The sequence below is a fragment of the Platichthys flesus genome, chromosome 19 (assembly GCF_949316205.1).
Source record: "Platichthys flesus chromosome 19, fPlaFle2.1, whole genome shotgun sequence".
NCBI classification, from domain to species: domain Eukaryota; kingdom Metazoa; phylum Chordata; class Actinopteri; order Pleuronectiformes; family Pleuronectidae; genus Platichthys; species Platichthys flesus.
In genome coordinates, this window is record NC_084963.1 from 8869837 (window position 1) to 8884160 (window position 14324).

The following is a 14324-nucleotide window of genomic DNA, read 5'->3' on the forward strand; positions in this document are numbered from 1 at the left end:
GACGGAAATATAGATGTTAACGGGCTGTGTGATATTTCCACCGCTCGGCTCCGGGAAAAGAATGGTGCGAACAGTGGGGGAGGTGTTGAGAGCCTGCCTCTACTTTTCTTCAAAAGTTTCTGAGTCAAGAAACACAGAAACTTCCGATTTATCTTTCCGCCTCCACCTTAGTGTGTCCATGGAAACAAACCCAGACATGACCCCCAGGTGGCCGCGACTCAATCAGTGCACAGGATATGGTAAACAGGTCTCCATAGAACACTGTTAATGTAGAAAATGGATTGCTATTGACATCGTGTGCTGAGATAAAAAAGGAAAGATGTATGGTACCGGTTTTGAGTTCAAGGTTTTACACGAGAGCTCGACTGAAAGCACCGGCACGTGCACGGGGACACGGATTGCACGGTTGCATTTCTACATCAGAAGACGAAGCACGCCGAACATAATACGTCTTAATGCTCTTGGGAGCAGCGGTTGTGGAAGTGTAATAGGACTCTGCCCCCAGACTGTATCTATCCTAGTAAATAAATGCTCTGCAGCGTCCCCGGGAGATTTAAGTATGTGTATGAATATATATACTGTGTAAGTACGAGTATCAAGGGCAGAGGATACAGTAATTCTCACAAATCTATTTTCTCATCGACGTTATCACCTGCGATAAAGAGAGACAACCCCGGAATTTACAGATTTCATCACTTTGCTTCCTTATTTTTTTTTATTTCAAGAGAAGACATAATATTTAAATAGAGACATATCATAGTTCGGCTAACTGTTCTGAATCCCCTTCAGGAGAAACTAGATCATGTTCCCATTACAGAATACACCATCAGACTACACCCAGACGCCCTGAAGATATCCATCAGGATTTTAAGGGTTCTTCCTTTTTTTTGATAAATGAACCTTAAAATAACAAATTAAATGAGAGTCTGTCCCGGCGCTATACCTGAGAGTGTGTGTCTGTGTGTCTTCAGGGGGATATGCCATAACTCCCGAATTTTTAATGTATTATAAAAGCTGAGAGGGGGACTGTTGAATTGAAAGTAGTTTCCATAAATGTCTGGTATGAAATTAAAAGGCAGAATGACTGGAGGGACATATTCCGGGACATGGCTTAGTGGATTGTGATTCAAGGACAAAACGATTGTTTTGAGAGGAAAGGAAAAGGTAAGAACTTGGTCAGGAAAGAAAAGGAAAAGGAGAGGAAATGGAAAGTGTAAGAATAGAATATACGAGTCACTCTTCTGTTGCTCTGCTGTCACTAGTGTTCATTGTTACATTCACAGCAGGTTCTTCTTTTGCCCCCAAACATGTTTGACAGTGGGGAAAAGAGAAAACTCTCACTTAAGCTTGACTTAAACTTCCTTAAGCTGACAAACACAAAATGTTACATCAACTTGTAAAACCATGAACAGGAAAATATACCATCATTTGTATTCTGTATCTAAAAGAGGAGTTAAATTATTAAGTGTTAACCTCAGCCTGTTACTAAATAGCCTGGATTACGTACACTGATAATATTAACCTCACAGGCCATTGTTTGTGAGTTCACTGTAAATATTGACGCCGTTATCACTCCACCTCTTGTTGATCAACTTGTGAAGCTCACACTCAACACTTGCTGATAGCATTGTTTTGTTTTTTAACTCACGTCAGGATTTTGCAAACATGCAAGTGATTATTTTGCTCAGCTTATTCTTTTTTATTGGATGTGGTTCTTTTTTTTAAATCATGCATGTCTGTCCTCTCCTCACTTCTCGTAAAGCTCAGTGGTTCTGTGGGACTCTGCAGGGCGTGGGACCAGCTGAAGTGACATTCCTGCGGGAGCCACACCATTCCCTCCACGGCACACAAACGCTTCCAGCCGCGCGCACACACACACACACACACCCCCCAGAAAGAGACACACACATGACAAACATTATCTTAAGAGGACATGTTTGGCTACTTGCTGGCAACAGTTACTAGCACTGGTGGAAAGCTACATTAGGAGTGAAGAGTTGCCAAATTTGGATTTAAATAATTAGGAAAGTGAGAAATCTTGAATTCAGATTGTGTGTGTGTGTGTGTGTGTGAGCACTACTAAAAAGGTCCAAAACAAACCAGACAATGAATTTCAACCTTTTTAAGTAAACATTACCTTGCAGCAATCTTTTGAAATGCCTTTCCGCTGATTTGATTCATTTATTTAATTTCCTTCTGTGCACAGACTTTTATTGTTCCTCTTTGGCAAGCAATCACTGCTGCCCCCCCGATAAATGGGGGCCAATTAAAGCCGTTTTGTGGAGGTCACATGGAGGAAAGAACATCGTGAGGAATTTTTACGCATTCTCTCTTTTTCCTCCAAGGAGCGCGCGGAGCCCCTGACGGCACCTTCAGCCCGTCCACAGGCCAACTCCTCAACACAACAACCTCTTAACTCGCCAGCGCTGGCCCTGACTCACCGCCTGATTAAGCTGAAACTATATGTTTTGATTACGGGAGAGGAGAGGAAAACAAGCCCAGTTTCCATTAGCCTAACGGGATGGAGTCTGGCTCTGACAAGAAGCCCTGCCCGGGGAGAGAGAAACCAGTCGAGGAGCTAATCCATTCAGCGGAGGCTAATGGGAGGGGAAGCGGGGTCCATTGTGATTTGAGGAATAGGTTAGTGCTGGCAGGCTCCTCATCATGGATGATTATAGGAGGTGGAGCAGCGGGAGTGGGCTCGGTGGGAGACTGAGAGGCATGATTCTGATTCACCGGCCTATAGAGCAACAGCGGCAGTCGTGAGAGGAGCTGCTGGTGTTCGAAATAAATTAGGTACGCTGAATTTAGAGGGAGACTGATCGGAGAACACAGGGGATTCAGGACGAGAGGGAGTTAAGAGAGACGTCAATATTAAAGAAAATGCCAAAGAAGAGAATTAGGTGAGAGAAAAAACTCAATGGGGACGTGATTGTTAATGCTGAGCGCCTCTAAATAGAGTCGATTAGGTGGAAACAACGGATATTGACTCCACACTGTGCGACTCTGATGTACAGTGGATTTTAACAGTAGTAGTCAAACTGAATAATAATATATCTATCCATTTTAACACACACACACACACACTCAGTGGGTGTTTTTCTCCCTGTGTGCCACGAGTCAAAACACGACAGCTAAACCGGGCAGGGCGTGTCAGTCACAATGTTTTTAAACAACTTCGACAGGAGCTGGAAGTGTGATGATCTTAATGATACTATAAAAGAATTCCCTTCAGGTGGGAAGTGCGATACCAACGCGTGAACCGTTATGCAACCGCGGGGTTGTGTTGCAGAAGCGGCGCCTTGATGTCGAGCTACAATCCTGCAACTCTGCTTCGTCCTCTGGGGGGTCGATACTACAGAGTTTTTGATTGGCACATCCTTCAGGGAACGGTTAACAACGAGCGCAAACTTTAGCAGCATCGCGGCTCGTCTCATTACTTGGAAGCGATTGTGTTGTGTTTTTTCAGTAGGAGGACAAACGCACAGGCAGAGAACAAACGAGGACCACCTACAAGAAGAGGAGGGAACGCCGGCTTTAACATATGCCGTATCCTCTCTGCTGTGTATACACTGCCGCAGCTCTCCCCTGCCTCCGCACTGCTTCTCAAGGTTTATACTGTACACAAGGAGACCGATTCAGATTGTAAAGGCTTTTCTCCAACTCAAGTTCAAAGGGACATTTGTGTCCCATGTGAGTTTAAGAAAAAAAAAAACTTTTTCCCACTGCTTCCATCTCCAGAATCTATAAATCTGTCATCATACACGAGTCGCTCTTTGAGACACATTTTCTTGGCAGCCGAGAGATTTTGTTTGGTGGGGAAACACAAAGATGGGAGAAGATAAAGGCTGAATAATGGGTTGAAGGGACGGGGAGAGACACTCACAGGCGATGCGGACGTGGGCTTTGCGACTCTTGGTGGTCCCCGCGGAGCTCCAGGCCACACACTGACACCAGAAGTCCTCCGGCCCAAACAGCTCCTCCACCTGCTGCCGAGTGATCTCTATGCTGGCCTCCCTCACCACCAGGCCTGCGGTGAAACAGACAGAAAGGATGCAAGGAGAGAGAGAGAGAGGGAGGGAGAGAGAGAGAGAGAGAGAGAGAGAGAGAGAGAGAGAGGAGAAGGATGGCAATAAAATATATAGAGAGAAGATGATAAAAATAAGGAGATTTAATGAGGAGATGTGAAGGGGGAAGAGGAGAAAGTGAAGGAGAACGAGAAAAAAATCATATTAGTACACAAAAAAAGGGAATACTTTATATCATATACATATTAAAGTGAGATTCTAATCCAATCAAACAAATCAGTAAAATTTACATCAATCACATCTCATGCTTTTGACACTGATGTGTGAGTTTCTGGCGGCCTGGCCCCGGTTCTGCAGCCGGCGTTGCGCAGTTTGGGTCCGGGCCCCTGTGTGTGTGTGTGTGGGGGGGGGGGGGGGGGGGGAGATTCTTTGCATCTCATGGTTAATACAATCCTGTTTGCTAACTCCTCTGATTACTGCTCATCTGGGTGCCAGGACTCAAACAAACACATCATCCCCAAAACAAATGCCTCTACCCACAGCTTCCCCTCCAGAGCGGATTATGCGGCTGCTACACTGTGTGTGCGTGTGTGTGCCTCTCAGCGTGTCTGTGTATGTGCGCGTGTGAGAGGCGGATGGATTGAGCGAATGAATATGTATAATGCGGTGAGAGAGCATTCACTGAAGATATACAAAATGTTTCCCATGCAGCATCGTGCCTTGTTTCAGTTTCTCAAATCCATCATCTCATTTGACTGGATGGGATATTTGCGGAAACAATGGTGGCATCATGGAGTCCTTGTGAAAATAGACATGAGACACTCTGGAGTATCTGAACGATGGACTGTACGAGAAGATGGATGACCAACTCTACTTCTTGCCAATATCCACAAAATGATTCTTAAATATCCTGGATACCAACGCTGGAGTATCCAGAGTCATCCATCCAGGGACAGAGCCAAGGTATCTGGGTCCTGATGATACACACGTTTGACCAATTGCACATTTTTACAACATCAAATAACTAGTCAAACCAAATTTATTGGAAAAACCAACACGTTAACATACATCAATGTGATAAGAAAACAAATACGTAACATGTACTTTTGATCTATTTTGCTCAATTCAATAAAATTATATTTGTATGTCGCCAATTTATAATATACGTTATCTCAAGGCACTTAACATAGAAGGTTCCAAACCCAACAGTTCCCACAGTGAGCAGCACTTTGTCGACTGTGTAGAGAAGAAACCTCAAGCTGAACCAGACTGAATAATGTTATTGTCGTCCATCTTTATATACGGTCATGTTTGAACCTCAAGTGAGCCGGATGGACGACAGAAGTGGATAACTCCTATACGTCCACAGTTCCAGGTGGACGCTGCTCGCCTCCAGAAGAACCGGAGTTTCGGTACAAATTGATTGATGGTGGAAACGTTTTACCGTTTCACACATTGACTCAACAGCCCGCCCGGTTCTTCAGAAGAACGGGCTGTGAATAGCGTCCACCACCTCATTCCCAAAGAGCCGCTCTATTAGGCTCAGATATGGGACCTGTGCAGCACACTGGAAAAAAAAAGCTGGAGTGATTTTTCTGGAGCTGTCACGCTCATGTACGTGGACGGCAACGGCTTGAAAGTGGACTATTCAAACGATGCCCATTTGCTATTAAAGGAGCTTTTGTGTTGCCTGTGAAACATCCGCCACCTTATTACACCACCATCACCCGGACCAAACCATTAAAACCATGTTGCTTGTGTACCAGAGTCAGACCCTGTCATCAGCTTCCAAACCACTTATTCATCAGACCTGACAACTTTTTTTTGTTTGTTTTTTCAACCGCTTATTAAATGTGCTGGTTATTTGTGTTGGTAGCTGACAGCATGACAGAAACTGGGACACATGCAACTCAAAGTTTCATGAGTCATGCACACAGATCTTGCACTCAGTGGGTAATGTGGGTAGTAATTGCCTTCATGTAATTTTGACCAAATTTTGAAATGATTTCCTCATATGACTGCTCCCATCTAAATGTATCAACAAGCTTTTACCTTAAGGGCAAGATGCCTCACCACAGACAGCTAGAGGGAAACATATCACTGACTGTCATTAAACATGATGACGTGGTTGGCTTTTCTTACCTCACGACTCGCGACATATTAATAGTGATTAGTTCTGAGGAATATCAACACACATCAATACAAATAATAATAGAGGAACGATCCAGAGTATTTGACCACCTTCCTATTGCCAAACCAAAGTTACGAAACACAGGGATGTCAATCAATCAATAAATTAATTAAATTTGATTTGTATAGCCCATATTCACAAATCACAATTTGTCTCAAAGGGCTCAACAAGGTGTGACATCCTCTGTCCCCTTTTCCAGGGTTGCAATAGTTGCAATAGATGCCGTGTATATCTTATTATTGCTACACATATATATTCTACGGATTTTAATACCTGAAGATTTACAAAAAGTTTTATACACAGGATGTATTTTCCAGTATCAGCAGCCCCCTGTTAATGCAGGAATAATAGTGAGGCCGACGATGCCTCTTGCTGAGACACAAATTAAAAATGCTGCACCGAGTGCATGCTAATTGCAACAGGGGACAGTGGTGGAATAAATGATGCGGCTGCACTGTGAAAAGGCCAAAGCTGTAAGTTCCTGATGAAGCTTTTCCACAGGTACACATACGTTTTACCCTGTGAGCTACCTTTAGCTTCTCTCACCCTACAGGGGTTGATAATCAACCATAAAACCAACATTTATATGGTCTTTTTTTTTAGCATATTTCTTATTCCTACAGTTTAAAGTACAGAAATAATGCAAAAGGAGGAAAGAGGAAGCTTTAAATAACAAACCCTCCGCGGTTACATGGTGAATTACTGTATGTTGATAACATTAAAACACACAAACCAGTTTCAATTGCCAATGACTATCAGCATTTATAAATAGGATTCTCTTATTTTACCCTGCTCTCATTAACTTAGCTTACCTGAGAGAGCCCGTGTGCTGTTGATGTGATGTCATTATCTGCCCCAGTGACTAGAAATGGCGTCACAGGTCACTGACTCCTCCTCCTCCCTGCACTCCCACACTCGGTTACCTTATCTTTGATACAGATCTAATTCATTACAGAGTGATTCACCATCTACTCAGCTAGAGACAAAACACGCCGGTCTCAAATGGGGTACGACTGACAAACAACTGCTGCTGTCACGCTCCTTTGATCCATTTAAGATTTCATTTTCCACGAATGCGATGGCGTTTACGTTTCTTCTCCGTCACAAAAAAATCACACGAATGACTCATGTAAAAGAAAATCAATAAAAACTATTTCTGTCCGCACCAGAATGAAAATATCTCGGTAATCAATATTTATATTTGTCTCATCCTTCTTATGTTGATAATCATCTACTTTTCCTCTCGATAACCACCGTGTATATCGTGTTTTTACGACCTTCGTTGCAGCCTGAGGTTCACACTGTGCGTCTGAATAAAAAATGCAAAGAGAGCGGCTGGTTAAGAAAAATCAACATGGCCATGTTACTGCAGGTTCAGTGCATTCACACAGCCTCCGTGTTCTGGTGAACGCAGCAGGCACAGTGACATCCCGCATACCAGCTTAGCTCTCATGTAAAATTTACACCGTGTGCCGGCAGGCTGCGACGTCTGTGGTGAGAGCTTTTGTCTGTGCGTGCGTGTGTGTGTGTCTGCTGCATGCGCCAGTTGGACGCTGTGTGTGTGACTGTCTGTCCTGCACGTCTCTCTCTATGCGTCTGTCGGTTTGTCTGAGAGCCCGTGTTTTGTTGGTCTGAGAATGGGAGGGCTGGATGGGATAGTGGGAGAACATCTAACACAAAGTAGTGGAGAGAGAAAAAAATCAATAGTGGAAACAATAAGTAGATATGAATCCTCGGAGGCTGTAAAACACACGCCAGGATCAGTTTCTCTTCTCTGTCTGCGCTCCCGATCGTTTGTGAAGAGCTGCCCAGTGGTGAATTATCCGTCTGATGGTGTTACAATGTCAGATCGCCCGAAGTGACGAGGACGCCCGGCTGTGCGTCGGCTTTGAGAGGCATTCATGATTCCGTAGCCGTTACTGAAGCTGGATTAAACTCTTCCTGACGTGTCGCACTTCCAACGCGTCCCCTCCGCTCACTCTGGTGGAAGTGAACTGAACCCGGCTGATCTCATCCTGTGACTTCACATGTTTACTCAGCCAGCGGCTCTTAGTGCCCTCTGTGTAGCTTAACAATGATAACAGCACAACACAACACCCCTCCACTCACTTTGCAATGGAGAGGAGTGGAGCGAGCGGCGGCAGCGCCAGGGCCCGGCCGACGAGGGGCTAATTCACACCCGCCGATGTGGCCATTAGCCGCAGGAATGATTCTACAATATGTCCCCATTAATAGGCGGCTGAAGTAGGCCGCCTCGTTGGAGATGATTCATTATTCATGGGGTCATTAAAGGGAGCCAGGCTCGCTCCTCAGTGTTTGCGCTGGCTAACGTTATTGATCAGATGGGTCAGGCGCTGGAGGAAGGCATTGGTCATCGAAGGAGAGCCGGCGGGAGGAGAGGAGGGAGTAAGTGCTGCGATTATCAGGCCAGATGGAGAGCACTCCTGCTTGATCTCCTGACTCGTATCTGCCGAGAGAGTGACAAGCTGTCTCCAGTGTATATAACACTAGCTGGGCCTGCTCGTAATTAATTTGCTGCTCGTTTGCTCAGATCAATGCTCCCTTCCGCTCACAGGAGACTTCAACCTGCCCTCGACACCGGGAGGTAAACGTCGGTAGAGTTCAGGCGACGGCGGGATGAGGAAACGCTGCCGTCGCACTTTGCTCCCTCCTTCCTAACGCTTTGTTATCTAAGAAACATTAGCTGCACATGATCTGAATCTAAGGCTTCCCCCATTATTTCATGCAAAACAGGTCTCAGTTTGCATCAGAGGATCATCAGTGGTAAAATCCACGTCTCCCCTCCTGCTGCCCGGCTGCACTTTAACAACAACACAACAACCCCAACACAGCGACAACCCAACTGTCACCTGTGGAATTAGAGCCATTTGTCCATTTGCCATGTTTTTCTGATTCATAACAACATTTTTAAAGAGGCTAGATTTTTCTGTTTTGTATCATAAATAAAGTATAAAAACAAACTGGACACAAATAAAGGCCCATTTTTTATAGTTCACATCAGAAGCTGAAACTACCAGAGACTGTAATGATTTCTACGGCTTGAAAACGTATTAACGATGATAAGTTATCCGAGGCCTAATGTTGATGAACGACTGGAGATATGAGACTGGATGTTTAGGAAAAGTTTCCAAAAAAAAACAACCTAATAAACAGAAGGACACAAGGAGCCTTTTCCTTTCATTGTGTATTTCATTCATTTGTTGGGGGAAAAACTCATATTTTCTCTGATGTTAATTGTGTTAACTGGCTGCATCTCAAAGAATAATCACATGCAAGCAAATGGGCCTATTATTGTTTTAATGTAATTACCTGCTCCTTAGGAAACGATGCTGCTCCATTACACCACTCGAGACGGTAATCACTCAACAATATTTACTCTTGTGTCGAGTGCTTGTGTGTCGGACATGCACCACGTGTCCCGGTGCGTGTCACATCCTACGTGTGGTGTGGTGTGTGAAAAGCAAGTCCCAGTGAAGGGGAAAAGTCCATCAGGGAGTCAAATCCAATCTTGCTGGTTACACTGCAACCTTGTGATGGCAAACACATTTTGCTTTTAGCAGGTAGCCATCAAAGCTTCTTGTAGCGGACCTGAATCTCCCGTGTGCCTCCTGGTGAACTGTAGACACGATGTCATGTGAGTGTTATTGTCAGAGCGATAAAGCCGCGACCGGTGAAGCACTTGGGCGTCTGCTGTTGCACAGGATATACAGAGTCTGTCCAGTATGAGCCTTTCAAGCTTGTTACTCCCTCAGAACTGAACAGATCTATAGATGGCTTTGATTGCTTGTCTTTTGTTTTTCTCTTGCATGCTATCTCAGGTCCTCATTTAGGGGCATGTTGCTAAGGGCTGAATTAGAACTAGAAAGCTTTCTCATCGACGGATTTAACTGTATGATATTGTATCCGTCTCCTAACTTGTTCTTTTATTCACCATTGCTTAAAGTCGGTGTAGGGCGTTTCTCACCAAACTAAATAAAACCAACTCAAAAAAACAACAATTGGGACGGAATAGATTCAGCCTTAATAACACCAACATCTGCAGCTCTGTCCTCCACCTCTCTCCGCCTCTTGCGCTTCCCTTAACACAATTCTCTTCTATTTCGTCTTTGTTTCTCTGGGATCATGAGTCCATGCCAACGTGGAAGTGAGACAGACAGAGGAGAGAAAAAGGGAGAAACAAAGGATAAAGGGCGGAGAGGGAGAGATCTAATTTCTTTGGGCTACGCTGTCAGTGGTATTGACCAGGCTGGCCGGTTTCTATCGGTGTTCCTTTTCCGTCAATCTGGGGAAATCAGAGAGCAATGGAGTGGGCCGAGAGAGGCTGCATGCGCACATCCGCACGGGCTCGTGTGGTGCCGTGCGTGTGCACGTGCGTGTGCATGAGGGGTGCAAGAGCAGAAATGAGGGAATATGTGTGCAGTAAATAGCCTGTGGATCTGGCTGCGTGGAGCGGGTTTGTGTGTGATGTGTGGGCTGTTTTCCATGTTGGTGCTTTTTGAACGAAGACCTTTTCACACAAAGGCAAAGAGCCAGTGCTACTTTAATCGATTTGTCAAAATGAGAGTTTTTCATGTTGAGATTCAGGTTGGTTTTTAAATACTACATTTAGATTTGCTCTGGCTGTAACTCTCCCCTTGCACAGTGCGCTCAGAAAGGCTTCAGACCCCTCTTGACATTTTATTTTGCAGACTCGTTTATTTTGTTAATCTAAACCAAGGGCGATACTTTGTATTGAAAAGCAGAGGCGGGCATGAAGGCTCAGATGGAAAAACTAGTTTGAAACAGTCTTTAACATATAGGACTTTAGGCGATGTAATTGGGGATTGGCATGAGGGCAGAGTGGATAATTACAGCGGGGGGGGAAACACTGCATAATTGTGAAACAGGCGTAGTCTAGGCAAGCATGACGTCAATGGTGTGTAAATACTAATGCGTAAAACTCAAAACAACATTGACTGCTTGGGCACTCATCCATATGCATCACAACCAAAACTGCAACACCACCAGCCAGTATCAAATCTGTAATACAAAGTTCAAACGATAAATAACAATATGTGCCTTTCAATATGACAAAACCAAAATAGCTGAAGGGGTAAGTTTGTCATATTAATTTGAGCTAATGTTGAATTTATTCCCTCGGTGCCGTGTTGTTTCGAAGTGGAATTTCTAATGTTAGAGACACAGAGTTATCAAGAACTCATGAGTCATGTTTAACAAATTCCGAGTCTAAGCAAAATATATAAATATTGATACGTTGGATACGTAGGTGTTTTGGTCTGCACTGGAGTTGTGAGTGATTTAGATAAATTCAGCCCAGTTCGTTACTGGTTACTGGCCTCAGTGCTCAGGACCAGTCAGCTGATTGAGGGTGATAGTGAGATGTAGTGGTGGAGTTCATGAATTTCTCCTCTGCAGCAGAAAACACAACACATGACCTTCGAACCCTGTTCTAATGCAACCTGAGCTTATTCATTCACTGAAAATCGTGACCCTCCACATGTAGCACGGATATAACTGTGCTGGCCGACATGCAAAGTATTCTCATATGTTACTGAACAACTTGTGTCTCAGAACATTTTAGACTAATTATTAAACATTTTGTAAAAAGAGGGAAAACCAGAAATATCCCACTGATGGAAGTTTAGACTCTTTGCTTTGGCACTTTCAACTCAGTAACTTGCAATTTCTCTCGTTAATCTTTGAGATGTTTCTGCCTCTGGATCAGAGTTACACTTCTTTTAGCGAAGTCACACACCTGCCAGAGACTCTCCTCAGTGGAAGACACTGGAAAATAAAGCACCTGAAGGACTCTCAGACTGTGAGAAACAAGATTCTCTGGTCTGATGAAACCGAGATTGAACCAGTTGACCTCAATATTAAGTGTCATGTCTTGTGGAAACCAGGTTTCACTCTCACTATCTATCCCAACTGTGAAGCATGGTGGTGTCAGCGTTATGTCGTGAGCAGCAGGGACAGGGAGAGCGGACAGGGTTGAGGGAAAGTGAAATGGACCGGGATCATTAATGATAAACCTGTTCCAGAGAGCTCAGGACCTCACATTGAGCAGCAGGTTCACCATTCAAGAGGACAATGACGCTCAGGAAACAGCAGGAGTGGCTTCAAAACAAATCTGTGAATATCCCTGAGTGGCTCGGCAAGGGGCCTGACTCAGACTTAATGGAACATCTCTTGAGAGATGTGAAAATGGTGATGCACCAGCGGTCCCAATCCAAACTGACAAGAGAGACAATCTGCAGAGTGGTGGAAAATCCTGGATGTGTCACACCTCAGAAAGCTCAAGGCTGCTATATATGTATAAGATGCTGTAAATAGTAAAAGGGTGTGAAAGTTCACTTTATCCTTTAAAATTAACTTGCAAAAAGATTAAATATAAACTAATATTTTCCTTATTTCTTTGTAGGATATTGAGTAACAGGTGACAAGGGGAAAAAATTAATTGAAAAGATTTAATTAGTCATCATCATTTTAACACTAAAGAGGTGTTTATACTAAATATCTCAGATTCAGCTTGCAAAAAAAACTGCTCCCTGATCATTCCAGTATGTTTTTGTGTGTTTACGCGCAGAAGCGTTGGCATTTTAGTGTAGAAACAGCTGTCAGTGTGTCTGTGTGTGACCATGCAGACCTGTGTAGCAGAACAGTGGGATGAAAAGGGTAAATGTGATGTGATTGGTACCTGTGGGCGACAGAAGGAACTCAATTTCCAATACAGCCGCTGAATGCAGCCAATCAGTGCAGGGCTGTTGTGTGTAATGGCTCCGGTGCCTTCAGGGGCTGAATTCTGTCGAAAACAACCCTGCTGGAGCTTCACTGCCTGCACTTCCTCTAGATGCTCGCAAACATGTACATTAACACATACCTACACACTCTGAGGCACACATGCCCACAGGGGCGGCGGCGCTGGTGTGCTGGAATAAAGGTGAGCCTCTCCTCGCCAAAGTCAATTCTGCAAACACGGCGAAGCCAGTAGATGATTAAAGATACTGACCTCTAAAACTGATGAGCAGACAAGCCGCTCTGTGTAGGTCCACAGTTATGTGAGCATGAACTATGAGTGTATAGTCTGTGATGAATCTTACCTCCTAAAAAAGAATTATTGAACGATTGAATGTTTGCACAACTTTCTGTATCTCATGCTTCAATTGAGCTTTGACTTGATACTAATTCGAAGGCCATGAGGTTTCACTAACCCACTGCATTGTGTTACATAACCACACAATGGGAGTGATATGGGGGGGGGGGGGGGGGCAATATAAATCCTCGAAAAAACATTCTGGGCTTGGCACCGAACATTTTCCAAAACAATCATCTCCTTGTTATATTGTTAAAAAAACACAATCTGGTCGGCACAGACAATACATTTTGGAAATGCAAAGTGGTTGTATACATGAATAATTTTCTACGACACAGGGTTTGTTTACTTGAATATGTATGTGGCTGACGTGTTTACTGACCGGAGTTCTCGTCAACCCGCTCCTCCACCGTGTGCTCCTTCTGGTGAACCCACTCGCTGTTGCACTTGAAGTAGATCTGGGTGGCGGGTGTGGCCTTGCAGTATAAATTGACCGGCTTGTTCTTGACAATGTAGGCCTCCTCCGGTTCCATCAGAAACACGGGCAGGGGCTCCGGGGGGTCAGAAGGGAAGGTTTCCGGGAGATCACCAAGACCGATGAAGTCATCGTCAACTGTGAAAAGGGAGAGATGACGAAGAGATTGAGGGATGAAGAGATGAAAGGGAAGAGGATGAAAGAAAGAGGAGGCAGAAAGAAAGAGAAAGAGAAGGAAAAGATGGAGTGGGGAGGGAAAGGAGAGCAGACAAGAGACAGTGGGACAGTGAATTAGAACCACAGTCTTTGCATGGGATTATCCATTCGCACAGTACACAGTGAAATCCCTATCATTTGATATTGTGGAATGTTTACACAAGTGTATTTTGGAGAGCAGGAAATTCTGGATTCCTCTCAGGCAATAAGGCTGCATGGATTTAGGGGAACCGGGCCTTTGCTCGGTCTAACCACAACCAGCTACTGCTGAGAAGCCAGAGAGAGGCAGAGCCAATAATG

At 44.4% G+C, this 14324-nt stretch overlaps 1 protein-coding gene across 1 annotated transcript in view; it reads right to left on the reverse strand.

Moving 5' to 3' along the window:
- The window catches only part of unc5cb (unc-5 netrin receptor Cb), a 113702-nt gene that overhangs the window by 37288 nt on the left and 62090 nt on the right, over window positions 1–14324 (reverse strand). Inside the window, exons 2-3 of the mRNA XM_062413278.1 lie at window positions 13716–13946; window positions 3887–4030 (exon numbers count right to left, since the gene is read on the reverse strand). Of these exons, the coding sequence (XP_062269262.1) occupies window positions 3887–4030; window positions 13716–13946 (375 nt within the window). The remainder of the gene's footprint in view (window positions 1–3886; window positions 4031–13715; window positions 13947–14324) is intronic.